This window comes from Plectropomus leopardus, chromosome 15, assembly GCF_008729295.1.
Source record: "Plectropomus leopardus isolate mb chromosome 15, YSFRI_Pleo_2.0, whole genome shotgun sequence".
Lineage (NCBI taxonomy): Eukaryota > Metazoa > Chordata > Actinopteri > Perciformes > Serranidae > Plectropomus > Plectropomus leopardus.
Window position 1 is genome coordinate 31,917,802 of NC_056477.1, and position 26,597 is coordinate 31,944,398.

Below are 26,597 nucleotides of genomic sequence, written 5' to 3' on the forward strand. Positions count from 1 at the left end.
CTTCCCTATTTTGTACTAAGTAACTAAAATACTTAGGGTGACTGGAGTGGAGAAAAAGTATACATTTTAATTTGGAAATTAAGTAAAAGTGAAATTTGGTAGGGATTTTATAGTAAATTAAAGTAGATTCTTCCAAAAAGTACTAAAATACTGTAATGAAGTGTTATTACTTTGTCACATTACACCACTGCCTATGATATACAGTAGCTTCTAAAACCCTAACCATAAGATAGATGTCAAACACGGCTATTGTAAAACAAAAGAAAAACAAAGCAAGAACTTATTTTAAAAAAATTAAACACTGGCATTAAATATAAAGCAAACTCCATTACTGGATAAATTCTTGAGTTTTGTAGAATCATCCAATATTAATGCTCTTATCTGGAACAGTTGGGATTAAGCCATTTTCCAAACCAATAAGGTTCATCGTTTGAGATATTTTCCAGCCTCAAAACAGACTTGTAGCCTGAAATAGCTCTGTTGTTCATGAATGGTGTTGTGGTGTTGGTCATTAAACTGTTGTCCAGCTGAGGTTGATGCTCGGGCTTTTATGACAACCATTGCTGATTTCAGTAGCTTCCCACATGTCTCTGTTTGAGGACCATTTCTCTAAGTTAGACAGGGAGCAGGGGGCAGGGGGCGACTCCATGCTTGTACATTTGACAAAATGTCCTGGAGGCCAAGTGAGGTCAGATAATGTTGAAATAATGTTAAATGTTGATTATTGGCCCAGTAATGAGCTCCTGTTTATTAGTTTCCTTCCTGAAGAGTGTAAGGAGGATTAGAGAAGGCTCTGCTGATGCCTTTACAAAGTGTCCGTGGATCTGCTCAGTCTGTGGAGCCAACAGCTTAGGGTCTGGGCCTGCTCCCTGAGGTCATTAATCAACCAGCTGCTGAGCCCTGGCAGCTGCTAACACTGGGCACACCCCAGGGCTTGCTGGGAAGTCAGACTGAGTATTTGGAAGGGACTGGTTCAGCCTGACTGATACCTTGACATGTTCACTTCTTTAACTGTTACTGGAGACCTTTGTATGAAGTCCTGTTGAATTCTCTGTGAGGCTGACTGTGTCGCTGTTGTCTTTCAGGGTCAGCGTGGTGCTAAAGGACCCCCAGTAAGTTTCCTCAGTCTGACTTCAGTCCTTAGATAATATCAGATAATAAGCTGTTCATCTTTTAGGGCAAGCTGGGTAACCATTTACGTACTTAATTCATCTGTTTTGTTTTTCTGTCTAGGGGGAACCTGGACCCAAAGGGGAGAAGGTGAGACATTCTCTGCAATAATTAGACATTTTGAAGTGCACCTCCATAAAGAAGGGGGACTAACGAGAGAGATATATTAAAGAGAGTATATTAAAATATTTCTAGTCCATTGTTCTTGTTGTTCAGCTCTTGTACATGTCATATGTAACAGCTTGTCTTTGCAGTAGGTTGTGTGTCACTTCTCCACTGTGATTGGATGGCTGAGTGACAGTGATGAGCGCAGTATTTTTACCCAAAGTTGAACAATTTTAACTCTGGGTGATCAGAAAAAAGGCAGCCAGCCAGCAAAAATCCATGACCAGCAGATCCTTGCATTGTTGGTATTTCCAGCCCATCGTTTGTAGGCGTCGTTTGTAGCGCGGCATTTGAAGGGTGGCTTATGTAGCCTCTATGCTTTGATGGACAAAGCCCCAAAAGTGTTTTCACTGGCTGAAGTGCATTCCCATGAGGACTGATGTTCACGTATAAACATTTGGTTGTGTGAAACTTTGAAAACGTGTTATATGTGCCCTTCTTTTCTCTTCAGGGCGTATGTGGAGACTACACACACCGGGTAGGAAAACATTTTTGTGACATTAATTCTTTCACATTTCTGTTTCACAAAAAGTCCTCCATCAACACTGTTTGTACTAAAAGAAATTATTACAATCCGACTCTTGTGTTGCAATATATGTGCATGTTGATATTATACTACTGATATTATGTGTACTGTTGGATAACTGACCTCTTTCACAGGTCCAGATGTAAACAGGGTCATAATGTCAGAATAGAATAGAGAAGTGAAGTGGAAGAAGAAACTGCTGCAGAAGCTGGCCAGACACATGGCCGGTAGCACATGCAAATCTCTGCAGTCCTCCGGCCCAATGTCTCTGGGGTTCAACTAGTTGAGAAAAAACAAGGCAATTACTGGCGGTGTGCTGGAGCACTGTGTGATGAGAGCCTGTGTGTGGGGGCCAAGAATAAGGGTCTCCTGTGTAAAGGGGGATTTCTCAGATAGCTCAGTCCATTTCCAGCATTATTCAATCTTTGACTTATAAACTCCTTCTTCTAAAATTATCAAAGGTGGTGTTTTTTAGTCCGGAGCATTGGCTACCTTCTTTCAAAGTATCAGTAGAATGCATGCTTGGAGGACTTATTGAGTTGTTATGGATAATGCATCACATTGTAATAAAACATATTTGCACAATAAATGCTTGAGGCTAGATAAAATGATCAGATGATATGGAAGTTCAGAGCAAGAAGTGCAAGAAGCACCCAGAAAAGAGGAGAAAGGATCTGTCCCTGAATTTGTTTTTCATGCACTTTTCAGAGCCCCCTGCAGCAGTGTGTCTGGGAGATCTGTTCCTGGAGTCTGCTCACTCTCCAGGACTCAGTCCTGTAGTGAGACTCATGGGGGTTGGGGGGTTACTGTAGGTGGAGGGAAACATTTCAGTATTTACAGAGTTTGCCTTTCAGGACAAAGCCAGCAAGATCAGCAAGTATTTCTGGTTTTTATGTCCTGTTTTTCAGCAGCAGCTCCACTGTTAAAAGATCATTTCAACATTTTGGGAAATATGTGTATTTGCTTTCTTATATGAGGACAAAACTGGAGTCAGGATGTGGTTAGCTTAGCTTAGCATCAAGACTGCGGGGGGAAAAGCTGGCCTGGCTCTGTCCAAAGATAAACCTACCATCGGTTGTAAAGCTGATGGTTTAACATCCTGTCTCTCTTAAGGTTAATTCATACAGAAGGACAAAAATCTAAATTACAATTTAGCTGCATTTCCACCAAAATGTTTATTATAGTGCTTTTGGTAAATGGTTAATGGACTGTACTTGTATAGCGCTTTTCTAGTCTTTTCAACTGCTCAAAGCGCTTTCACAGGACATGTCACATTCACCCATTCACACAGAAGTGGCAGAGGCTACTGTACAAGGTGCCACCTAGGTAGCAATCATCCATACGCCTTCACACTCCGATGATGTAGCATCGGGAGCAAATTGGGGTTCAGTATTTTGCCCAAGGATACTTCGACATGAGGACATGAGGAGCTGGGGATCAAACCACTGACAACTACTACAGCCGCCCCCACCAAAAAAACATTTGGAACCAAAAGTAGCCGAACACCTACAATCATGTACCTCCTAAACCCTTGATCTGTGTGGTGTTTCCACTGCAGACAGTGCTCTTACATGTTAGTGGAGTTGGGCCGGGGTCACTCACTGCTCTGTCCAGCAGCTTTTGCTGTATTTCAATGAGATATTTATCAGTAGCAGGTTTGTGAATTGACTCCAACAACCACTGTTGTTGCCAGAGAAGGATTTTTGAGAGGATTAGAGTATATGCAGTTAATGAAATTTGGTCACAATTAATACACATTTTTTAAACGCTTGACAATCCACTCATTACTAAAAGTGTCTGTCATCCAATAGACTGAAAAACAGATGGAGTGGTCAGAGTTGTCATATTGAAATTTAAGGTTTAAATTTAAGTAGATTTTTTGCCTTAAAAGTTGCCAGCAGTGGGCCCAGTGAATGAAATTGTTTCTCAGTCTACAGCTGCTACTAGAGGCTGCAAAACATCCTTTCATTTCATACTTAAAGGAGCTGTGGCTCAGGTGTTAGAACAGGTTGTTCTCTGATCAGAGGGTTGGTAGTTTGATCCCTGGCTCCTTCAGTCAACATGTTGACGTAGCCTTGGGCAAGATACTGGACCCCAAATTGCTCCTTATGGCTGTTCCAACAGTGTGTGAGTGTGTATGAATGTTTAAAAACTGAGTAGCAGGTGGTATTTTATCCAGTAGCCGTGGCCACCAGTGTGTAAATGTGTGTGGGAATGGATGAATGTGAATCAGCAGTGTGAAAGTGCTTTGAGTGGCCAAAACGACAAGAAAAGGGCGATACAACTGCAGGTCCATTTTAGTTTACTAATGTAAAAAAAGTTTCCCTGTATGAACAGTGGTAACATGAGCTTCAAAAGCAGCCGCAGCTCAGCCTTGAGCACAGACTGTGGATGCTCTACTGACCATTCAACACACTGTGTGCTAGGTACCCAAACAGAGGGGTGACTGCTATCGCAGGACTAACAGATAGAGGCAGACAACCATTTACACTCACATTCATACCTATGGCCACTTAAAAGTCACCAAATGACCTAACCTGCATGTCTTTGGACTATGGGAGGAAGCTGAAGAACCTGGTCTAAATCATAAACTACTATTTTACATGTCTGGCTACTATATGAGGTGCCACCTGCTACTCAGTCAAACAACCATATACACTCACACACTGATGAAGCAATCTGGGGTTCAGGATCTCTCCCAAGGATATGTTGATATGTAGACTGGAGGAGCGGGGGACTGCGCTGCAGATTAAGTGGGTGTTAGAAATGCTGGTAGGCATTTTTTCCCCACAATGCACGAAATCGGGCTACCTGCTTGCAGTATTCATAGGCCACTAAGCAAGGCTAACCAGAACTTGACTCCAGCTCTGTAATTAAAACAAAGATGTAAGATTGACATCTATGTAAACTCATCACTCTCTGAAAGCAAATAAATAAGAAGTTTGAATTATTCCTTTAAACTTAAATTCAGGCTTCTCGAGCCATGACTTGACTCAATGACAGCATTGACTGAAGTTACCGCTTCCCGCTGTGTAGGGCCTCTTTGTGCAGGATCTACCTCTGAAAACTCTGGCTGCCTTGCGCTCCAGCCAGGCTCTGACGATGAAGGTTTGTGGGTGCCAGCAAACACCCAGATAGATAACCCTTGGGGGGGTGTCACCATGTCATGCCGCAAAGAGAGCCACTGCCATAGAGCCCAGGCTCTCGTCAACCCTCTGCTCTCCACCCCCCAAAAAAAACAAAGACTAACATGCTGACGAGCTTGCTACTGGCTGGGTACAACAATTTTTCAAATTTTCAGAAAAGACATATCTTTAAACATAAAATGAAAAGAATGTTACATAATATCCAGTTATCACTTTGAATGCTTACTGACATTAAGGTAATTGTGCTACTACCAAAGCACGGGGATGCCAATAGTTTAGTTAAATCAGTGATTAAATGCACTTTCCCATGTGTTTACATCATGTGCAGAAGGACAGCATTTTAATTACATTAGAAATTCCAGGCAAATGACAGTTTGTCAAGTTTTAGTTGCACATGGTCTACCTTTTGAAAAATTAAAACAAAATGATGAAGTTATAGTTATAGCACTGCTATGTGATTTGAAATTTAACATATTCAATTGGTTGTAATTCATCAAAAAGAATTTCTTTAAAAAAAAGAAACACAGCAAATAAGACAAATACCACTGAAAAATGTTCAAGTAGAAAACAGTAAAACATAAAAAGATGTTGTACACCTGAGAAGGTAACGCACCAGCTTATTGCATTGACCCTGTTTTGAATAAACAACCCAAAGGTCAAAAGGGACCAAAAAAAGGAGGGGAAATGCACTTATATACACAGCTATAACACAATTGGGCAATTGGAATTGTACTACATTTTTGGATTTTATAAATTTTATTAAATGAATTTAGTTTAATTATGGCGGCTCTTGGCTTCTCTATATTCAAAGCAGTTGTGGTGGATAGCTGGAAATGATGAGGGACAAAGCAGCACACTTGCCTACTTCCTCCATTTTTACCCCTACTTATATTTACTTATAACATTGTGTATATATTTCCATGAAAACAGTATTCTTGGTATTTTTGGGCTGACCACACACTGAAAAGAAGTGTGTTCCAAACTGACTTGACCAGAGACGTATATATGTTAAAGTAGTAAAAAGTAGTGAACACTTCTTTGGGGGTTTTGGGGTGAAGGCAGTCTTTACTTTAAAGGTTGCTACATAATAAAAATTGTGGAAATATGTACACTATGCAAAAAGTAGGCAAGTTGCATGCAACTGGTTCTACTTGGTGTCAGCGGGGAAATGTAGCTGATGGGATCACACCTACATGCTGTGCTAAACCTGTACCTGATTATGCTGGTCATTTCAACAGAAGCGGCGTATTGTACAGCCCTGTGTTGGACAGTTGGCCACAGTAAGTCTGGATGTGCTCTGTAACTGTACTGCTGTACTCTCTTTGTGGCAAGACTGGCACCCACCTCCACTCTGCTGCAACCTAGGGGCCTGGCTGTCTGTTAATAGGGGCACTGATGCACAGAAATCCTGAACAGGGGATGCCTGACAATTTGCAACCAACATACTCTGACAGCATATGAGACATTGGAAAACGTTTATATGCTTTTGAAATGAAGAAGCATCACAGTGATCAAGTGACCCCTTTGCCACGCCCATAGTTTGTTGTGCCGGTGCCTTTTTGTCTTTCCTTTCTTCAACCTTGTTTCTTTTTTTTCTCTCCTTTGCCCTCCCTCTTCCTTAATTTCACTTTGATGTTCTACCTCCCTTCCCCTTTTCCCTGGTTCTCCTGGTTCTCCCGTTTCCTTTCTCTGGCCTCATGGTGACCTTTGCCCTGTGACCTTTTTGCACCGCTGGCCACCTGTGCTTTGTGACTTCCCCCGGCAGATGTTGCCCATCACCGTGCGCAACATGCCCTCAATAAGCCCTCTAATCCTAAAACGCCTCAAGGTACAATTCTCTTTGCCCCCCACTTGCCCTTCCTCCCTGCCCAGCCTGTGGATGCCTACCGCCATTATCCATCACTGAAACACTCCCAACCCTCCTCTGCCGTCCTGCTGTCATTAACCAACCCTTGGCTGCTACTGCTACTAAATGTTTGCCATATTCAAGGCTTAAGGCTTGTACTGTCAATGATGTGTGACAGGAAATCAAACTTTTTTTCAGGTTTGGACCACATCACAAAGCGTAATGTTTACTTCAAGCTTTCTTCGAACTTAAATGAAACATAATAATTTAGTTACAACTATTAATATACTCAAGTTATAACTATTTATTGTGGTGTTAGGTAGAGAAAGGTGGAAAAGACAACAAACAGAAATACATGCAAAGTAGATTAAACAAATCATGTTTATTCACTTGAATAATCTGCTGATAAATCGCTAAAATTAATCAAAGGTCACTTCTAACTGGACGTCCTTCCAATGAACAAGCCCAGCATCATCATACAGACCTAAAGACATCTCTCCTTGAAATTCAGATACAGGTAATATGCATCAGAGAGTTTCCTTCAGTGGCAACAATCAGAGTATATTCAGGCAGCAGTGTTCCATTAACTGCAAAGCACAAAGTGATCAAATACTGTTTGCCTTTTTACAGCAGCATCACCTTTGGTAGTATTTATGTTTAGCCCTGACAACCATCTTCACTTAAACTTAAAATGCATTACATTAGGTTAAAGGAATGAGAAGAGACTGAAAAAGAACTAAAACACCTTGGTAGCATTTTCATACTACAGGGCTGCAGTTTGTGACACAGTCCTCCTTTCTGTGATGAATAAGCTGACCTTGAATCAGTGCCTCCTTAACCAGCTGCTTTTACCAAAATCGAACAATGATTCAGTGGCCATGTGCACACATAAAAATACTAAACAAAGAAATACCACACAAAAAAATGTTGAGTGAATATTTTGCAGTATTTCATTGTGATCAGTCACTACGTTTAGTGGAGCAACAGTTACAGCTCAATTTGGCCATTTAATGTGCTACCGCCTTTGACCCAGTATAGAAGCATTGGTGAAGAATCCATCAGACTCCTCCACAGTAGGAGGAGAAATGTCGCCTTTCAGCTGGTTGCTATTGGACCTTCTTCCACTCCACCTATTACATCACATCCCAAACAAGTTAGCAAGTGGCAAATGGGTTGCATGTCCAGCAGTGAGAACATGAATAAGTTTTCTATACATTTCACACGTACTCAACACTTTACTTTTTGTATAAACAAAATGCAGCCTTGTTTTGTTTTCTTTATACTGCCCTTTCTACTCAGTTTGTTTTCTAAGAGACTTACAATTAAGCTTACCCTTCTTCTTCGTCTTTTGTTTTTCCCACTTTCTTCTATGAATTTATGCTGTTCGATAGGCGTGGGGCCTATCGAACATGTGCAGAACACCTAGGCCAGTTCAGGTCTGACTGAGGAGTACACGTGAAAGACTAAATCGGCCCCCAACTGCATAATCTCTGTGTGTTAGTCTCACTTCAAGAAATTCGATTTTGTCAGACTACCATGTTTACATATATTTTAAAAGTCCAGTTTTAGTCAATAATAACACAATAATTGGACTTTTTCTAATATCATGTGCATGTACTGAGTGTAACAAATACAAAATCATAAACTCAGTTTATTTAGTATGTTTTTTTTCCAAACCAGTTTTGATAATGCAAAATCCACATGACTGTCGGTCAATAATATCGATACTAATGATTCTTAAATATCTCAGTTTCTATATTTCGACAGTATCTATTCATAGAAACTATGGGCTGTTTGACCTTAGGGAAAGGTTGTGGTTTTGGCAAATAAACTATGGTTAGGTTCAGACTGCTGAACTGGGTTAACATCTGAGGGAAAGAATTAGATAAAGGTTCTAGTTACTGTGTCAAACAACTAAACAAACAAACAAACAAACAAACAAACAAAAAACATAAACATTAGTGTCATTATTAGTCTGTGATGATACACAGTCTCCACTATATCACTTGAGAGTCAGACACACAGTCTATCGTACTCTCCAACTTTTCATCTTGCTCCATTAAAGGCACACTTCTTCCTCTATGGCAATGAATGTTGGCACTGAATATAAATTGTCATCACTAATTTCAACGTTAAAACATATGTGGAATATCTCTTAAAGTGTGCAAACTTTTAATGCTGTTAATTTTGAATACAATTTTACATAAACTATTTTCTTTTGAATATTATAAATTCTATGATTGAAATCCATTTTAAAGGTTAATCTGCAAGCGATCAAAATTAGATAAAGAAATTATGTATGTTATACTGTATCTCAACCCATTCAAATATACACTTTATTACATATCCTGCAGCCATCTCTGTCCGTCACTTCCTAAAACATCACCAACACCTGTTGCTCACACACTTTTTATAGACATCAAGACTAAAAGCACACAAGCTGCACTAACATACTGTACAATATCCATATGAACCTCCTATGATGAATGAGATATCAGCCAATCAGTGTTGACCATGTGATATAAAGGCTTTTCCATCATGATAAGGACAGAATCATGGCAGTTTTTCTTTTCTTTCATGTGGTCAAATTGTCCAGCACAGCACATTTCATGAACAGCTATTGCAGCTGCACTTGTCCTATGACAGTCTATGTAAAATCCCTGAGAAAACATAGCCAGAAATAAATCATATGTGGACAGTTGTGTCCTGCAGAGGAGGGATGATAAAATGTGGATTGAGTATGGCCGGATATGTTCTCCATGATCTCAGAATAGAATCTTGGCATCGCTCTTTGCTCCTGAGCTACTGTACATGTGTCTTCTCCCAGAAATACACACTGATTGCTGAGTGACTGAAGTGAGGCCAGTGCTTTGTGTTAGGAACTTCTATAAGTCGGACCATGTGCAAATAAATCATGCACTGTAGCACAAAAAAGCATTTCCTGCCATGCAAACTTCTTTCCCTTTATGATATTGCACCTCAGTATTTCCCTACTGAGGTGTCACTTTTATAAAATATTGACTTGTGGCAATCAAAAAATTGATTTTGAGCTCCAAAAGATGAGTAGCGAAAATGACTTTAGCGTACTAAGGGGAGGTAGATTGAGGTAGATTCAGGATGTGTAGCAGCCAGCCAGTAACATTCAATGTCTCCTTCGAAAGAGACAGTAAGTTTACATAATGTTTAAAAAAAGTCAAATTATAGTGTCAGTCCAACTAAACCTAGACTTAAAATATGTGTAAACAAGTTTGACTGAAATCTGAGTTGAATTTCTTGAAGTCAGACTAGCAGACCTAGATAATGCAGTTGGAGGTCGATTTACTCTTTCATGTGAACACCTGAACCACACCTGAACTGGCGTTCTGCTCATGCTTTACCGACCCAGAAGTCAAACAGCATACATTTGTGGAAGAAAGCTGCAAAAACCCCAAAAACAAAAGTAGAGGAGGAAGGAAAGAAAACAAAACAAGATGAATGTATCAAGTAAACCACTGAGTACGTATGAAAAACAAAGCTGAAAAGTTGTCCATGATGTCACTGTTGGACATGCAACCCATCTGCCGCTTGCTAACTTGTTTGGTATGTGACCTAATAGGTTAACAGGAAGAAGGTCCATTAACAGCTAGCTGAAAGGCAGCATAGTTCCAGCTACTTTGGAGGAGTCGAAAATACTTCAGTCAATAAATGGATTCTCCCCCATGCTTGTATACTGAGACAAGGACAGTAGTCCAATTAAACAGCCTAATCGAGCTATAACTATAGCATTGAGCAATAACTGTAGCACAGTTAAGTGCATGTAATGTCTGCTTATGATTTTGCCTCAATAACCAAATTTCTGAACCTAGATCAAATTTTGGTCTCTTGTTCACTGATTTTGTCTGCAATTGGTGTTTTTCCACTTACCCAGGGCCCCGTCATGGCCCCTTGCAGCTAGCTGGAACATGCACCATGAAGGGGACAAAGTTGTTGAGCAGCAGTCAGAGAAGCAAAGTTCTGTCGTGAGCTCAAGTGAATGCTAGCTGATGCTGTGACCGGTTTTGGTCTCATTTTCATGATACCTGATGTGTGCCTCTGGTGCTATCCTTACCCAGGGCACTAGCTAAGTACCTCACGTGGCTCTGTATTATGTTTCAACATGTGAGCATGCTCAGTTCTCTGGAGTCCATTGTGTGGTACAAGCCCTGAAAAAAGGCAGAACTTGATTTTGAAATTTTGACCCCAGATATGTGTTCCAGAGGTCAAAAATGAATCTTTGTGCTCAGGCAACATAACCGCTTACCTTGCTCCCTGCTAACCCTCCTGTCTGCACCCCCTGTGTGTGGTGTGGTGTTAGGTTGTTGTGTTGGCATGGCCAGTGTGGCGAGGTGTGCTCCAAAATGTCAGGTTGTAACTCAAGGTCTCCCAGCAGGGCGAGCCTGGAGCACAGGGACCCCCGGGACCTCCAGGACCCCCCGGACCCCCAGGGACCCCTGGCCTGAATGGAGCCAGTGGCCCCCCGGTGAGTCCCTCTTACCAGGTCTTTTCAGTTTTTGCACAAACAGCAGAGGTTGTTGGACAGACTCTTAAAAACTGATGTTAACTTTTAAATCATTGAATTGAATTATTGAATCATTTAAATCATTCAGCAGCATCACCAGCAGCCGTTCAATGTGTGTTTTTCTCTCAGTACTTTATGACTTCCCTTCTGTGTGTGTGGCTGTGGGCCCCAGCCCACAGGTTCCTACTGACATTTTAGAATAGATATTTACATTTCAGTCACTGTTAATAAGGAGACTAAATTGGGACCACAGCAGATGATTAAAGTGATTGGTCTGTTTTCTACATAAAGATGGTCAATAACATAGGTCAGCACCTATTTAGACCTAATTATCCTATCAATTTTTAATAATTAAATTAAAAAAAATAATAATAATTGTACTAAATATAATTTTGATGGCAAAAAAATAATTAAATTAAACAAAACATTGAATAAGAGCATGCAAAAAAATAAAACAAAATGTTAAATGAGAGCTATGAGTTGCACAGTTGGCACAAACCACATTCCAATTATAAAAGACAATCTGTTTGCCACTTCACATGACCTGCAAACCACCAGCTTTATGCATTGCAGTGGCACAATTTTCAGGACTGAGACATGAACAGAGATAAGGACTGTTTCTGTTTTTAATAGATGGAGAGAGCAGGTAGAAGGTGAACTATAGCACACAATGTAATTAACAATTTACAAGTCTTGGATTTTCTAATAAGCTTCCCTGAATCCTCCTACAGATTGCAGGACACGCATCACTCATAACTCACTTATAATACATAGACAGATGGATCTGACCTCCAGGCCCAATGCACGAATTTGGGATTGCTCATGATTCCTCATAAAAATGTTTCCATCTTAGCTACTTTGGGGGTTGCATCTATATTGATAAATATAAAAAAAGAAAGAAAGAAAAAAAGGAAGAAAAAAGACATTCTGGAAGAATTTTTTTCATCCCCCTCACATGCTCCAATTTCATTAATATTCTGGGGAAAATATTTTAAGTTAAATGTAGCAATCAGTCCAAAAGAATTGCCTGGATACCGATCCTTGAGATTGGCTTGGGACATCCCTTATAATTACAGTTTTCGTCATGTATATGGTCTTCATACCAGCATCCAATATGACTGCAAAACATCTGTCTTGCTGTTCCACAAACTGTTCTCATTGCTGCAGGTGCAGCTAGTTTTAAAGGGGAATGGGTGATGAAACTCTGATTGATTGAACTCATGTTATGTCAAAACCCACCTATAATGAATTCAGAGATTAAATACAATCACTTTACCTCTTGCACTTCATTTTGCACCCAGATTATGAGCTGTTTTACTAACAAAAGTGATTAGAACTTGTACAACAATCTGCGGCTTTATTGGCATGAAAAATGATATTCTAAACTTATAAAAAATACATTTTGATGCATGCCACTTCTGGCTGTTGTGCATATGTGCACTTCTATTATGGATAATTGGCACTGTTTTATAACTGCGAGCCCTGGTCATCAAATCCCCATTGCAGCCTAAAAACTTCAACCTGCTGACAATTTGTCACTTAAACAACCAATCTATCTGTTAAGTTAAAACGAGGTTTATGGTATCTGTTCAATAATAATATAACCAACACATTAGTGGAAAATTTTAGTAAAAATGTACTTAGTCAGAATTTGCTGTCAAAGGCAAAGCTACAATTCATCATGAGAGTGATACTGTAGATAGTTTTGTAGATTTTATATAAATATTTTTTTATTATTTCCTTACAGGGTAAGCCTGGTGAACCAGGCAAACCAGGAAAAGACCCAAGGGTAAACTCTGGTTCAATTAGTCCTCTGCCTTTAGTTTTCCATCAGATCTTCTTTTGAGTGAACATTTGTTGGTGTGATACTAATCTTTTAATTTCTACATTGTTTTTGCAGCTTTTACCAGGACTGAAGGTAAGCATGGCTCTCTACTGGTTCAGATAGCAACACTAAACTCTCATGATGAATCTAGAGTTATTGCAAACAAATACACTCAGGCTGAACTCAAAAAAGATGGATGAAATGAAACAGGAATCATTTCATGATGCTTCCACTTTGTCTCTTTGCAGCTGTTCTAATACTCACACCAACCACACCAACACAACACTGCACATCTCTGTTTCCACTGAATTGGGAGATAACTTCTCTGCATGATGCATTCATTGTCAAAGATTATTTCAAAGCAGGAATGCAGATTGTGAGGTCAGAGAGGTCCCGTTAATGCCTCTCACTGTGGAAAACATGATACGTTTCATAGCAGGGAGCAGTTTTCACCGTGATAGGCTTTAGCCTGAGCAGATGGGCTGCAGTACCACCAGAGAAACATCTGGATGGAAAAAAATGAAGCTTCTACATATTCAATACAAAGTTCTGTATTTGTTACACTGGCTAGATAAATCCTTTTATGCACACACTTGAATCTGTCATTTTATCCCTCCAGGGTGAGCCAGGTGTGCCAGGACAGAAGGTGAGCTGTCTTCTGTGTTTCCCTAGTGCAAAAGAATATGGTCAGTAGATCCAGGATGTGGTTAGATTAGCAGTGAAATACTTTTTCAGTACACACTGTTCACTGAGTAACTATCAGATTCTTATGCCTCTGAGTCAGCAATAGCAGAAGCATTTTGTTTTCAGGTTGTCCATATGGCTGACCCATTCTCCTGAATGAGATATCTCAAAAACGCCTTAAGGCAATGTCTTTAAATTTGGCACAAAACGAAAGATGTGTGTGACACATCCATGTTTTCACTGGCATGGATGTAAACTGTAAGTGCAACTTCACTGGTGTGAAGTTTTTTTTTTTTTTTCTGTTACTTTGACTGTTTTATATGGTGAAAGACTTTGTATTTTAGAGAGAGTAGACATGTGACAGAGGGGATCATAGAAAGACTTTTAGAGCTCCTCAGGAGAACTTGGCTTCAACAAATCAGTTGTCCCTGTCTTTGAGTTGTGTCCACAGACCATCTGTTTCCTGTAAATTGGCGATAAGTTATAAAATCTGCCTTTTTGTCCCTTCACAGGGGGATCGGGGTGTTATTGGCCCATCAGGTCCTGAAGGTGCAAAGGTATTCACTTTTCTGTTTTATAACTGTTTCATGTTTAACTGCAGCATTTTGTTTTTCATTCAAAGCTTCATAATGACAATGTTTCAAATAAGTTCCAAAGCATATGCTCAGATTTCTTTAAATGTACCTGAATACAAAATGAAGGTGGCAGTTGGATCGGATTGTGGAATGGATTGTAGACTGGTAGCTGGAGAGGTGCCACCGCACCTCCTGGGCACTGAGATACCCTTTGAGCAAGGCCCTGAACCCCCAACTGCCCGAGTTGCCTGTCCATGTGCAGCCCCCTCACTCTTGACATCTCTCCAGTTAGTGCATGTGTATCGGTCCTGTTTTGCATGTCTGTGTATTTCGGACCTGTCTGTATATGAGAACAGAGTGAAGAAACGGAATTTCCCTATGGGGATTAAAGAAGTATATAAAATAAAAATGAATAAATAAACATGCACACACCATATGTACACTGTATGAGTTATGGCTCACTATTACCATTTCTCATACTGGCTGATCTGATCCTTTTCCAGTTACTCTGTAAGAAACAGAAGACAAAATACCAAAACATAATACTAAACTGAGGAGCACATAACACAATGAAAACATACTCAGCTCATTTAAATAACTTTCACACTGTTTTAAAGTATCATCTGTGACTAAACAACAGTATATACTGTATCGATAACCAAACCACAGTATATACAACTAAACCACAGTATATACTGTATCTATAACCAAACCACAGTATATACTGTATCTATAACTAAACCACAGGATATACTGTATCTATAACCAAACCACAGTGTATACTGTACCTATAACTAAACTCTCTGTGAAAGTGATTTTCCTTGAAGCCCTCTGAAGTTTTGAGGCTGGGACTGCTGGATGAACCTTGTTGCTATGAGCTTCTGTGCAGATCATTGCCCTGTAAACTTCAGCCACTCTTCCAACTCACTTTGTTTTCCCTCAGTCTGGAACACTGACTGTGTTTTGCTATGAGCTTGAGTTGAGGATCACTGTGAGGACAGAGGAGAGGCCTTCACAGGCACTTTTATATGACTCTTTTTCCAGAGGTTGCCCAACAGTTTCTTAGATGAAATGCAAATGCTCCTTCAGATTGCTCATCCACTCTGTGAAGCTTTGGACACAGTCCTCACTGCTGATTAGAGACTAATGCTTTTAATGGATCTTGTGCTCCATCCAGTGGACACATGTGATTGTTGTCAGTAGTAACATGTACCCTGTTTTTCTCTGCTTTGCTTCACAGGGAGTTAAGGGAGACCATGGAATTAAGGTAAGATTTTTTCTCTCTCTCTCTCTCTTTCTTTTTTTTTAAGTGTCACAACAGGAACAGCTGTCAGTGAAGTTTGTTGCCTATATCTTATACTCTGTATACTCTCTGAATCATAGACTTTAGAAATGCTGATGTCCTGAGTCCAAGACCTCCATCTAAACTTCCTAACCTGAGCCCAGCATAGAGTGTTAGATAAGACACCAAGAACAATCTGTACTTTTTTTGGAATTAATTTGGACCTCTTTTTTGATAAAAGAATCTACTCTAAAGATGCACTTACTAGGCTTGCCCAGAGCCCTCAAATGTATCTTATGGCCAGTTTTCTTCCTATATGAGGAGCCTTAACCTTAGCCTTTAACTGAAAACATGACTTCTGAGGATCTGGATCTGGATCTGGACGTAGAATAAACTTTAGGTCTCCAGGTTCATCAAAGTGGGTTAACATTGGGAGGTCTGGATGAACAATCAACTCTCCACTGGCTGCTGCCCAGGGACTAACATGATACAAGGCCCCTGATGTCTTCTGTGAAGATTTAGATCTCCTCTTGTCAGGTCCATGTCCAGAAGGAGTCCTCCCTGAGTCTTTGCTTGTCTTTCGATTTCCCTTGGTGTAAAGGGCGTGTCTGCTTTTACTGCCCCACTGCTTCTCTGAGCTTATTTTTCAATCCACTCTGTAGGGAGATGAAGGAAAGAGAGGTTTCCCAGGAGAGAAGGGAGAGAAGGTAGAGTGAAAGTCAAGCATGGATTTCACGTGTGTGTGTGTGTGTGTGTGTGTGTGTGTGTGTGTGTGTGCGCGTGTGTGTGTGTGCGTGCGTGCATGTGTGCGTGTGTGTGGCATGTCAAGGTCTATTTATGCATGGCAAGATCACAGGCATGACCATTGGAGTCTGGATAACTGAAACTGGGTTAAAATGCATTTCTGAGTGGATTTTATTTCAGAAGCTGCTGTCTGTTTTTCAACATAAATAACCTGAAATCTATCATGAATTTGGAGGGATAGTTTGGATTTTTAAGTGAAGTTGTATGGGGTACTCTGTAGTCAGTGTTACATACAGTAGATGTCTGTAAACACGCTCCCAGTTTGGAGAAGCAGACTGAAGTCCCACGCAATGGCTAAGCAATGTTGACATTGATGGGGATCAGAATCAAAATGTATTTTAGCTACTTTTTAAGGTACTAAAAATTCTGACCCCTCCATAGCAATACATTGCTTTGCTGCCGTGGTGGTACTTCTGCTGCTTTTCCAAACTGGGGCCATGTCACTCACTGTGAATAAGTACCCAATTACAACTCCACTTCCCAAAAACTGAGCCATCCCTTTAAATCCATTGGTGAGGACACAGAGTATACCACGTCGGTATGGTCAAGACTTCAGGGTTGTGCCATCTCAAAAGGCTTTACCTGGCAATAACGCATATTGCACACATATACTTAAGATCTTTGTTTGTTGTGGTTATCATGGCTCATCTGGCCTCTTTTTTTGTATTTTGAATTGGTTTGGGCCCTCATCTAATCAGATCTTTTCAGTGTTGATGAGATGTCTGATAGTGCTGTTTTAAACTATGGAGTGCTTAAGGGTCATTTTTTTGCCCTATTTGCGTGTAAATGCTTCCACTGGGACCTCTAATTCATTGATATAATATATTGGTTCCACTTTTATGTGGACTACACAGGGTTCTAGCTGACCTGAAGCAGCTCCTCTTCTCCATGGTAGCATGGCAGTAGCAGTCACAACCATGTGGACATGAGTGTTTTCTCCATTAAGCCCCACAGATGAACAGATGGGAGACAGAGGAAGAAAAAGTGAAAAGCAGAAAACTTCAAGGAAAGTTCATATTTGTTGGTATCCACAGGAAACAGAGATCTGGAAAAGCTTTTAGCGTTTAATAATAAAGTGATTTCGCAGGCTTATACTTAAATGTTAGGGTATCAACGAAGGTATTGTGGCTCCCATCATCATGGGGGAAATCTGTTCTATATAATCTCAGAGAGCTGGCTACTGGTGCCTTGTGCCAGAGTGAAATAAAATGGGCCAGGTAGAGATTTTGTGGTTTTACACAATAACAATTAATATCTGTATGGTGCTGACCACAAACAACTTCCCTAGACTAGACCTCTACAGTTTCAAAGCTCCCAGCAGGCAGCAGGCACCTGTCTAGCCATGAAGGAAGCGGACACAACTACCACCGCATGACCTTGTCTCATCTGTCACTCTGCTGAAATACTGCTTTAGAGCAATCTAATAAGCTCTGTCTTCGAAAGCAGCTTTGATTTTACTTTCACTATGGGAACAGCAATAGACAACGACAAAGAGATAATATTCTATGATGGAGTGTGTGCAAACAGTTGCACACACTCCATCATAGAACACACACTTTGACTAAATGAAAAGTTATCTCTGCCTATTTCCCTTTACACAAATAAGAAGCAATGAGCTACCCAGCTGGGGGACACAGTATGAGCAAAGATGAAGGCAGCAATTAATATCTCTTATCAGCCACCTTGTTCTATTATTCTTAACAGTGACCATATGTCGCAGTATGTATGCAGCAGTTCTTGTTATGGCTCTTTATCAGTAATTTAAAATGTGAAAAATATTTTAAAAATTATCCCTGTCCTTGAATGGATCCATTTTTAACTGTTGTGTAAGGAGACAATACATTCTGGCCACATTCTCAATTGATGCTGTCGAGGGGCATATTATGCGCAAGCAAAAGATGCCTTTGGGCATTGGGATCGTACGCAGAAAGCACTGTCAAAGCAATGATATTTGACGAGTTTGGAATGAGAATGGGCTAAAAGAGATTATATAAAAAGTAGCCTTCCTGTGGTAATTGGGTTGAGTTAGATTCGTCCTTACACTTTGGTCTCCAGAGGATGATTCCTTCAGCCATTCCTTTTTGACTTCTATGAATCTGTTGGTACTGACTACTAAGTAGCATTACTTAGTTGAAAGACAATGAAACAGTTTATTGACACATATGTTCTCATTTACTTGTAGGAAATCTGATCAATTGACCACCAATATTTTCAGTGAAATATCTAATTTTCACAATATTTGGCATTAATGATACTGGATGTAGATGTTTATCAGCACATTGGTATATTGGTCTAAGCCTAATTCTGTCCATCTGTTACCAAGCATACTATTCCACTGTTCTACATGGTACTTAGACTAGTAGTGTAATACAAAAACCCCCGCACTGAGTAGCTGTGTCTCCATGTCCTTCCTCTGACACTGAGTGCATCAGCACAACTTAGTACAAACAATGAAAACAAGTGATCCTGCAGCATCACTGGGGGTTGATTGCAGTCCTATTAGTTTTAGGGTGAATGATTGGTTCAGACTCATCCTTCTGTACTTTTCCTCTGAAGAGGAAAGCCTGTGGCTGTATGGCTTCAATAAAGAGATTAGCATATCAATAAATCATGACATGGCATGCAAGTGTGACAGATCCCAGTGGGCCTACTCCCAGTGTATGTCACGGAAAGAGAGATGTTAAAATAGAACAAAGGATAAACTTTTGAGGCGACCAGACTAATGCTACAAGCCAATTGGAGCAATCGTAGATCAACGGGAGATGCTGCATCCTGTGGGACAGTTGGTTGTTAAGGAACACCTCTAATTAACTCCTATGTGCATTTAGAGCCATCACCACTCAGGTCCTTCTGAGGGTAGCGGGGATAATGGAGATCCAGCAACGCTTTCATCTGACCACAGACTCATGTACACTAACAGACACTCTGTCCTGATGTGGTCCCTTGTATCAATGCCTTCCAAGTGACACATGAGTGAGAAAATGGTAAATGGACCTGTGCTTGTCTAGTCTTCAAACCACTGAAAGCCCTTTTACACTATATGCCACATTCACTCTTTCATGCACAAATTCACACACTGGTGGCCAAGGTTACTGTAAATGGTGCCACCTGCTACTCAGAAACCATTCACACACACTCACACAATGAGCAGCATAGGGAGCAATTTTGGGTTCAGTATCTTGCCCAAGGATACTTTGACATGTTGATTGGAGGATTAGGGATCGAGCCACCATCTTTCATCTTTCTTTCTCTGAGCCACAGCTGCTACTAGTAGTCACCGTGAGGCTGCAAGACTCTGATGATAGGTGATCTTAGACCTTCAGACCTAAGTTTGTTAAGTGCAAACAGTAGTAGTGTCTGAATTTGTTATCGTTGCAGTACTCATAGCTGCAGGGATGGCAATAATATCAATTACTGCAGCAGTATGAGTATGCAGTTATTATACTTCTACCAAATACATGTACTGTAAATGTGTGTCTCTGGATTTTGGTTATTAGTTATTAAAGGAAACTATGCTTGTTGATATATGTTGGTTTTTTTGCACCCTTAATATCAGCATCCATGGATACACTCTGAAAATGCCATTTTCTGCACATTACTCAAGTTGCAAGCAGATGGAAATATAAAATAATGTAGATAATCCATATCAGTCAATTATTTCTGATGAATTCTCCTTCCAGGAAATAACCACAGCTTTGACTTAGACAAATGCTCTCATCATCTTCTACATCTTTGATCACTAAACCTCCAGTGATTGCAATTTAAGCATTAGAGCCTAGCAAGGTGTTGCCCTGATCTGTAGTTGCTTAAAGGCAACATTTTCGTTTGAACTCAGGAACCCTAAAAACGTGAATGTTTGATACACATGGGGTATGGCAGTACCAAGTTATTTAAACTTCCTGAAAACTAGGAATGCCAGTGAGACAGAGCATTTCAGTCTTTTAAGACAACATTTGTAATCTTAACATATTATCTGTCTACGAATATTATAAATAATATAATCCATTATCATCAGACACACATTTGACAGCATACCAATTCCAGTGGGGCAACTAGATTGCAGGAACTCCCACTACCAACCAGCTGTGTCTGTGCTTGTGCCGTCACAGCTGTGACTGTTCATCATCTTTAAACTTACTCATTGATCTGAACAAAGGAACTAGAACACATATGAACTAAAAGGCTCCAGTGTGTTTGTTTCCCAGTTCCAGAGAGTTCATCATGCTGTGGCTGGCACTTGACAGACACTAATCAGTTTGGATTTTTTTCCCATTTTATTGTATGCTTTTGCATGGACAGATAATGAGGGTATCCCATCCCTATTCAATGTGTGTGTATTGACCACTCAAAACGTTTTCACATTACATGTTACATTCACCCATTCACACACACATTCACACACTGGTGGCCAAGGCTACCGTACATGGTACCACCTGCTACACACTCCGATGACGTGGTATCAGGAGCAATTTGGGGTTCAGTATTTTCCCCAAGGATACTTTGACACGTTGACCAGAGGACCAGGGGATCAAACCACTAACCAACTGTTCACTGCTGTGTGTGTCCGTGTGTGCTTTGTGCTGAATTAAATTCAACTTTTTCTCTCTAGAAGAGTACTGTGCAAGTGCAGGTCCATCCATCCATTTAGGATATGTCATTTGTAGTTTGTATTTAGTCTCTTTGTCAAGTTTTTGCATCCCATCATGATTGTTTTGCATGTATTTGGAATCATTTGATTAACTTGCCTACAAGAAATATTTTTTTACTTCATACTGAAGCTCACACCCTGGGCCCCCGTGAATTCTTGGCCCTGTGCCCAATTTATCCATTTAGTAATCTGTCAGTATAATTGCCTAAATAATTGCTGTGTAGATGTGTGTGCATGGATCTTTTTTCATATATCTTGAAAAAAATGCAAATCAACTGTTTTTTCTTTCCCTCCTATTCCACCATCTTTTACGTTTATTTCATCTTGGCCATTAGAGGGAGGTCTCCCTCGCACTCCTGGGTTAAGGGTTAAGTCATTTGTGAGCAGTGTGTGTGGCAGTTATCATAAACCAAATCAGATTAGCAGGTTGTTATTGTCTTTCTGTCACTGCAAAGGGCCAGGCTGGCATCACTGGTACCCCTGGCATTCCTGGAAAGAGGGGCTACAGGGTAGGTCTGGCATGGAATGAACACCCTAAGTGTCTGGTTTTCTGTCTGTCAGTCATCCTCTTTTCCCTCTAACGTCTGTTAAGTCAGATATTCGTCATATCAGTGTTTTGTGTTTGTAACTGAAAAAAGCTCTAATTTATACCCTGGGTGCATTGTTTTACCTTCCTGTGCTGGTTTCTGTGCTTACTTGCCATTTGTTGGAGTGCTTCGGCCTTTTGTATAATTAACCAGCATAAATGACTGTGCAGACAGCTCAGTTGCCAGAAGAAAGTGTAAGCATTGCACATGCCTGCAAACCACAAATATGCTACATTTGCACATTTTATACAAATCAACAACAAAGTGACCTGGGTGGTGGATGGCATGTTGTCTGTGTGAGACACCTGATGACAAGCTGCAGACCACTCTTTGAGATCAAGAAACAACAAAACTAGTTGTTTTGGTGAGTTATTACTATGTTTTCGCTGAATTTTTAGCCACCAAATGTGGGATTTCTTAGCGACCCGTTGCTGTTTTTCCAGCAGGGATCGTGCCACAGGATGCAGGTGGCTTTTTTACAGGACATCACTGCATTTCTGTGTGGGATTGCCCCTAACTGCACATTAACCACAGCTTTGATAAAAAAGTAGTGTTTCAATGTATCCACTACATTAAAAGGTATAATGTACCCATAGTTTGAAAAACATATAATGGCAACATTTTTTCTGTTGATTGGGTTGCTTCAGAATTGGACTAACTTTTTATTGTTGCATTGTACAAACCTCATCATACCGTGTGGTAGTCACATTGTTGTGGAGCAGTGAGAAAAATCCTAATAAATGTTTTTGTCATGTGTGACAAAAACATTTGGCTTCTGTATGGATCTGTTGGAATAAACAGGATTACAAGAATAATTTTAACTCAAAAACATTTACCAGTTTTGTATCTTGCTTTTTCATAAAGCTCTTAACTGCATCTTACATTGTCATCATGTATGTTTTATCTGGGGATCCCACTTGTAGTGTCCCATAACCGTTGTTGTCACAGAAATTGGAAATTTCAGATGAGAATAATACTGACAGAAAAACAACAGTATCTAGTTAACCACTGACCACTGTTGATCCATTACCAGCGTCATACTGGACTTCAAGATTCATATTTATCAATCAGACAATAATTTCCAGTGAACTCAAACTTTGTTGTGTTTGTACGGCAGGGTGAGAAGGGAGAGCCAAGCATTGCAGTTCAGGGAATTAAAGGAGAACCAGGTTCATCAGGACTGCCAGGCCTCATGGGACCCAAGGTAAAGGGAGATAGTTTCACAAATGGATAAATAGCTGTCATTCTTCTTACATAGATTATAGAATCTTGATGTTCCTCTTGCAGGGTGACACAGGCGCCCAGGGAGACAAGGTAAAATAAGATTGCTTTTCCAAATACTAACCTGGGTTGTAAGTGATGATGAAGAATCTAAATATTATACTTTTATTTAACCCTCAGGGAGAAGCAGGTTCTGAAGGCCCAGCTGGACCCAGAGTAAGTCATAACCAGCAGACTCATGACAACATGTTGCAAATATTGACATACGATACAAAAATATCAAATGTAACTCACTATGTTCATAATAATGCTAACAAATGGTCATTTTCCCTGTACAGGGTCCTCCAGGGCCACCTGGGGAGCCAGGAAAGGCTGAAATTCACAGCAATGAAAATGTATGTGACTCATTTAAAGTTGCGCTTTTCTTAATGCATAAAAAGAATAAAAACATGACTATTGTAACATTTAATGTTCCTTCACAGGATATTCGCAACATACCACTGATGGTAAGTTCTTTTTAGGATTTATAACAAAATGTGCAAACATAGTACAGAAGTAAACATTTTATTGAGTGACTTGGTCTCTTTTCCTGCTAGGGCCCCCCTGGATTACCTGGACCTGCAGGAGCCCCTGGACTCCCAGGTGCCAAGGTAGGAGATATTTTAAATGCCAATTGATTCAGGACGTTATGTGTGTACCATACCCAGATGAACCTGTTAGGGGGCCCACTGGTAAAAATTGAAAGTTAGGCCCCAATTTCCAATGCCGGATTTACTGACCCCAGTTTATTCATGTCTGTTTGTTGAGGTTGTTTGTTAAATGAAAATACATTTTGGACTATGCACTATAAAAACTAAAATAATACAGGTGATTAAACTAGGTCTTAGATGACAAGTGCAGTGCAAATTCTCTAACACAATGTCGACATAGGGTGGGTAGCATGGGCAGTGTATTAGCAGAGCAGCAGCAGCAACTTTGTGCTTGGTGTGTGTCACAGGATGCATTCAGGCACAGTACTGAGTTGTAGGTCAACTGCTCAGAACACCACACAGTCACTGAAGTCACACAAGGAAAACAGAAGAAACTAATGAAAATACGCTCTAGGATGTGTTTGCACATATGTAGCACCAGTAAGACATGTGCCAGGTAGATTGACTAAAAGAGAGGCACATCTGAATTCATTTGGATGAGGTCAGTCAGGTGGTGCAGCCAGCATGCCTTTTTAGGGTGCTCCAGAAAAAAACAACAACAAGCTAGAACTGGCTCACCTCTGACCGCAAAATAATATAACATCATCCAGCAAGCTGTTTTGTTGGCCTATCAAATACATGAAATGCACAGTCCTGGTGGATAAATTAGTAATGTCAGTGCTGTATTTCTCAACCTAACTCTCAGAAAACAAATGTTGGTATTGTACGTGTCTGCAAAAAATGATGATACATGATGATACATTTCCATGTTATAATGTGACATATTAGGGGCTTTCACACCTCTGCGTGGTAAACACCCTGACAACCATCTGCCTGCAAGAACATTTCCCCAAAAGGTAAAGCATTTTTAAAAGCCGCTGCCGCCATGGTTCGCAGCGGTGATGCAAGGTAGCTGCTTCAGTGAGCACTGGCAGAAGAAAACATTTTTCTGTTGACCCCCAGCCACAGCAACACATTGCCTAGCTTCAGTGTTGGACTCCAGCCTGCTGCTCCAAAAATGTATGTTGTACAATGACTATGGACAAGTACTCCATATAACCCCACCTCAAGAAAACATTATGTTTCAACAGTGCTGTGGTTAACAGGTGGTTATGGTAATGAAAAGATCATGTTTTGGCTTTTTTCGTCATAACTCAAGAATTTATATGGTGAAATTCCACACAAATATCTACTAGGATATAATGACAAAGACATTTTATATCCAAGAGGTCAAAGGTCATCTATGACATCATAATGTTAAAAAAAAAAAACATTTTTCTGGTCACTACTCAGTGTCATGAGTTAAGTACAAAAGGGAGGATATTTGGTCAGATACTGACTTGGTGACACTAATCTTGGGTGTCCACCATAAAACTGTGGAGATCTTCGGTGCTGCCAGGGGGAGATGTGTGTGAAGCATCCCTGTTTATACTGGTGTGCAGCGGCACACAATCGTTGGGTGGTAATTGTAGTTTAAATGTGGGCTTGATTTTGTTCTAAAGGCCGGCTAATAAATTTGCAGCCAATCTATTACAAGAAAGCAATTCACATACAGTGAATATGAGGCCCCTGGGGTTATTGGTCCTTGGACAGTTGCCTGCTTTGTCTCATTGGTAACACAACCTTGGTGTGTCCTCAGGGTGAAGTTGGTTTACCAGGTCCTCCAGGATTAGATGGAGAAAAGGTAATATCTACATACCAATTAGTACTCCAGATTATTAGCAAGGCATTTGAATTGTTTGTTACATGAATGTATATTGTGACTAATTTTATTATTTGCAATGAGAAATATGTAGAAATTAAGATTAAAGTTCCCAATTTACATTTCATGTACAATATGTCCGTTTTAGCATAGCTTCCTTCAGGTACAATTAGTTGAGGTGACACTGACCTCTTGTGTTTTAAGGGACCCCGGGGGAAGCCTGGAGACCCTGGTCCTCCAGGCCCAGCTGGGCCTGAAGGTCCCAGAGGGGAGGGTGGTGTCATGGGCTTCCCAGGACCCAAAGGAGACAAAGGAGACATGGGTCCATCTGGATCACCAGTGAGTGATCACATCATATTAGACCACACCAAATCACGTCACGTCACGTCACGTCACGTCACGTCACGTCACGTCACGTCACGTCGTCACGTCACGTCACGTCACGTCACGTCACGTCACGTCACGTCACGTCGTCACGTCACGTCACGTCACTGCCAGGGTTTCCCTGACCAAAGCCCTCATCCCACATCTGTCATTATCTCTAGGGAAAGCCATGTTTTCCAATCTGCCCTCTAATTATCTAATTAGAGACTCACAAGCTTGGATGAGACACCAGGAATGACACTGTTTAACTTTTAATTCACTGTGGCACAGATCCCAAATGTGCCCCCAAATAAAAGGCTTTGCTGTTTGTAGCCCTGCCTGTGACACTACAGTAAATATTGATCTTCTCTATGTTTAACAATTAGCTATGACCTGTTAAGGGAGACATTTGTTTGTTTGTTTTGTTTCTTTGTTGTTTGGTTTTTGCTGTCAGTAGCATTGACATACAGCTGAGAAAATGGGTATTTAGATTTTAAGAAGGATTCCCATTAAGTCACATCAGCGGATGCTTGGATGATATTTAGATGTAGGCACTTGTTCTTTTTAGGTCCTAGCACCAAGTGGTGCGAAGGCCTTTTTGTGTTAAGGAGTTTTCATTTTCTGACAGTTCAATCACATTTTTTAAAGATGCTAGAAAACTAGGGCTGTCAATAGATTTTGTTAATTGCTAAATTGCAATAGTTAATCATGATTAGTTGTATTTTTATTTCATGTTTACAATTCTATTATTTTGTTATTTTCATAAGTTCATATTAACATTGTAAAGCAATTATTAACCAGACTGTCTTACTCAACTGACAGCATTT

At 40.4% G+C, this 26,597-nt stretch overlaps 1 protein-coding gene across 18 annotated transcripts in view; it reads left to right on the forward strand.

The window, feature by feature from the left end:
- col13a1 (collagen, type XIII, alpha 1) overlaps positions 1-26,597 on the forward strand; it is a 155,309-nt gene that overhangs the window by 100,815 nt on the left and 27,897 nt on the right. For 7 of the 18 annotated variants that reach the window (XM_042501749.1, XM_042501752.1, XM_042501753.1 and 4 more), the window contains 21 exons: positions 1,086-1,112; positions 1,234-1,260; positions 1,787-1,813; positions 6,246-6,287; positions 6,773-6,835; positions 11,259-11,351; positions 13,138-13,179; positions 13,291-13,308; positions 13,835-13,861; positions 14,412-14,456; positions 15,715-15,741; positions 16,419-16,463; positions 21,664-21,717; positions 22,913-22,999; positions 23,083-23,109; positions 23,197-23,232; positions 23,355-23,411; positions 23,499-23,522; positions 23,613-23,666; positions 25,345-25,389; positions 25,612-25,746. In XM_042501749.1, coding sequence (XP_042357683.1) covers positions 1,086-1,112; positions 1,234-1,260; positions 1,787-1,813; positions 6,246-6,287; positions 6,773-6,835; positions 11,259-11,351; positions 13,138-13,179; positions 13,291-13,308; positions 13,835-13,861; positions 14,412-14,456; positions 15,715-15,741; positions 16,419-16,463; positions 21,664-21,717; positions 22,913-22,999; positions 23,083-23,109; positions 23,197-23,232; positions 23,355-23,411; positions 23,499-23,522; positions 23,613-23,666; positions 25,345-25,389; positions 25,612-25,746 — 1,002 coding nt within the window. Of the gene's footprint in view, positions 1-1,085; positions 1,113-1,233; positions 1,261-1,786; positions 1,814-4,897; positions 4,970-6,245; positions 6,288-6,772; positions 6,836-11,258; positions 11,352-13,137; positions 13,180-13,290; positions 13,309-13,834; positions 13,862-14,411; positions 14,457-15,714; positions 15,742-16,418; positions 16,464-21,663; positions 21,718-22,912; positions 23,000-23,082; positions 23,110-23,196; positions 23,233-23,354; positions 23,412-23,498; positions 23,523-23,612; positions 23,667-25,344; positions 25,390-25,611; positions 25,747-26,597 lie in introns of all 18 variants that reach the window. The other 11 variants (XM_042501745.1, XM_042501758.1, XM_042501741.1 and 8 more) reach the window with 10 other exon arrangements.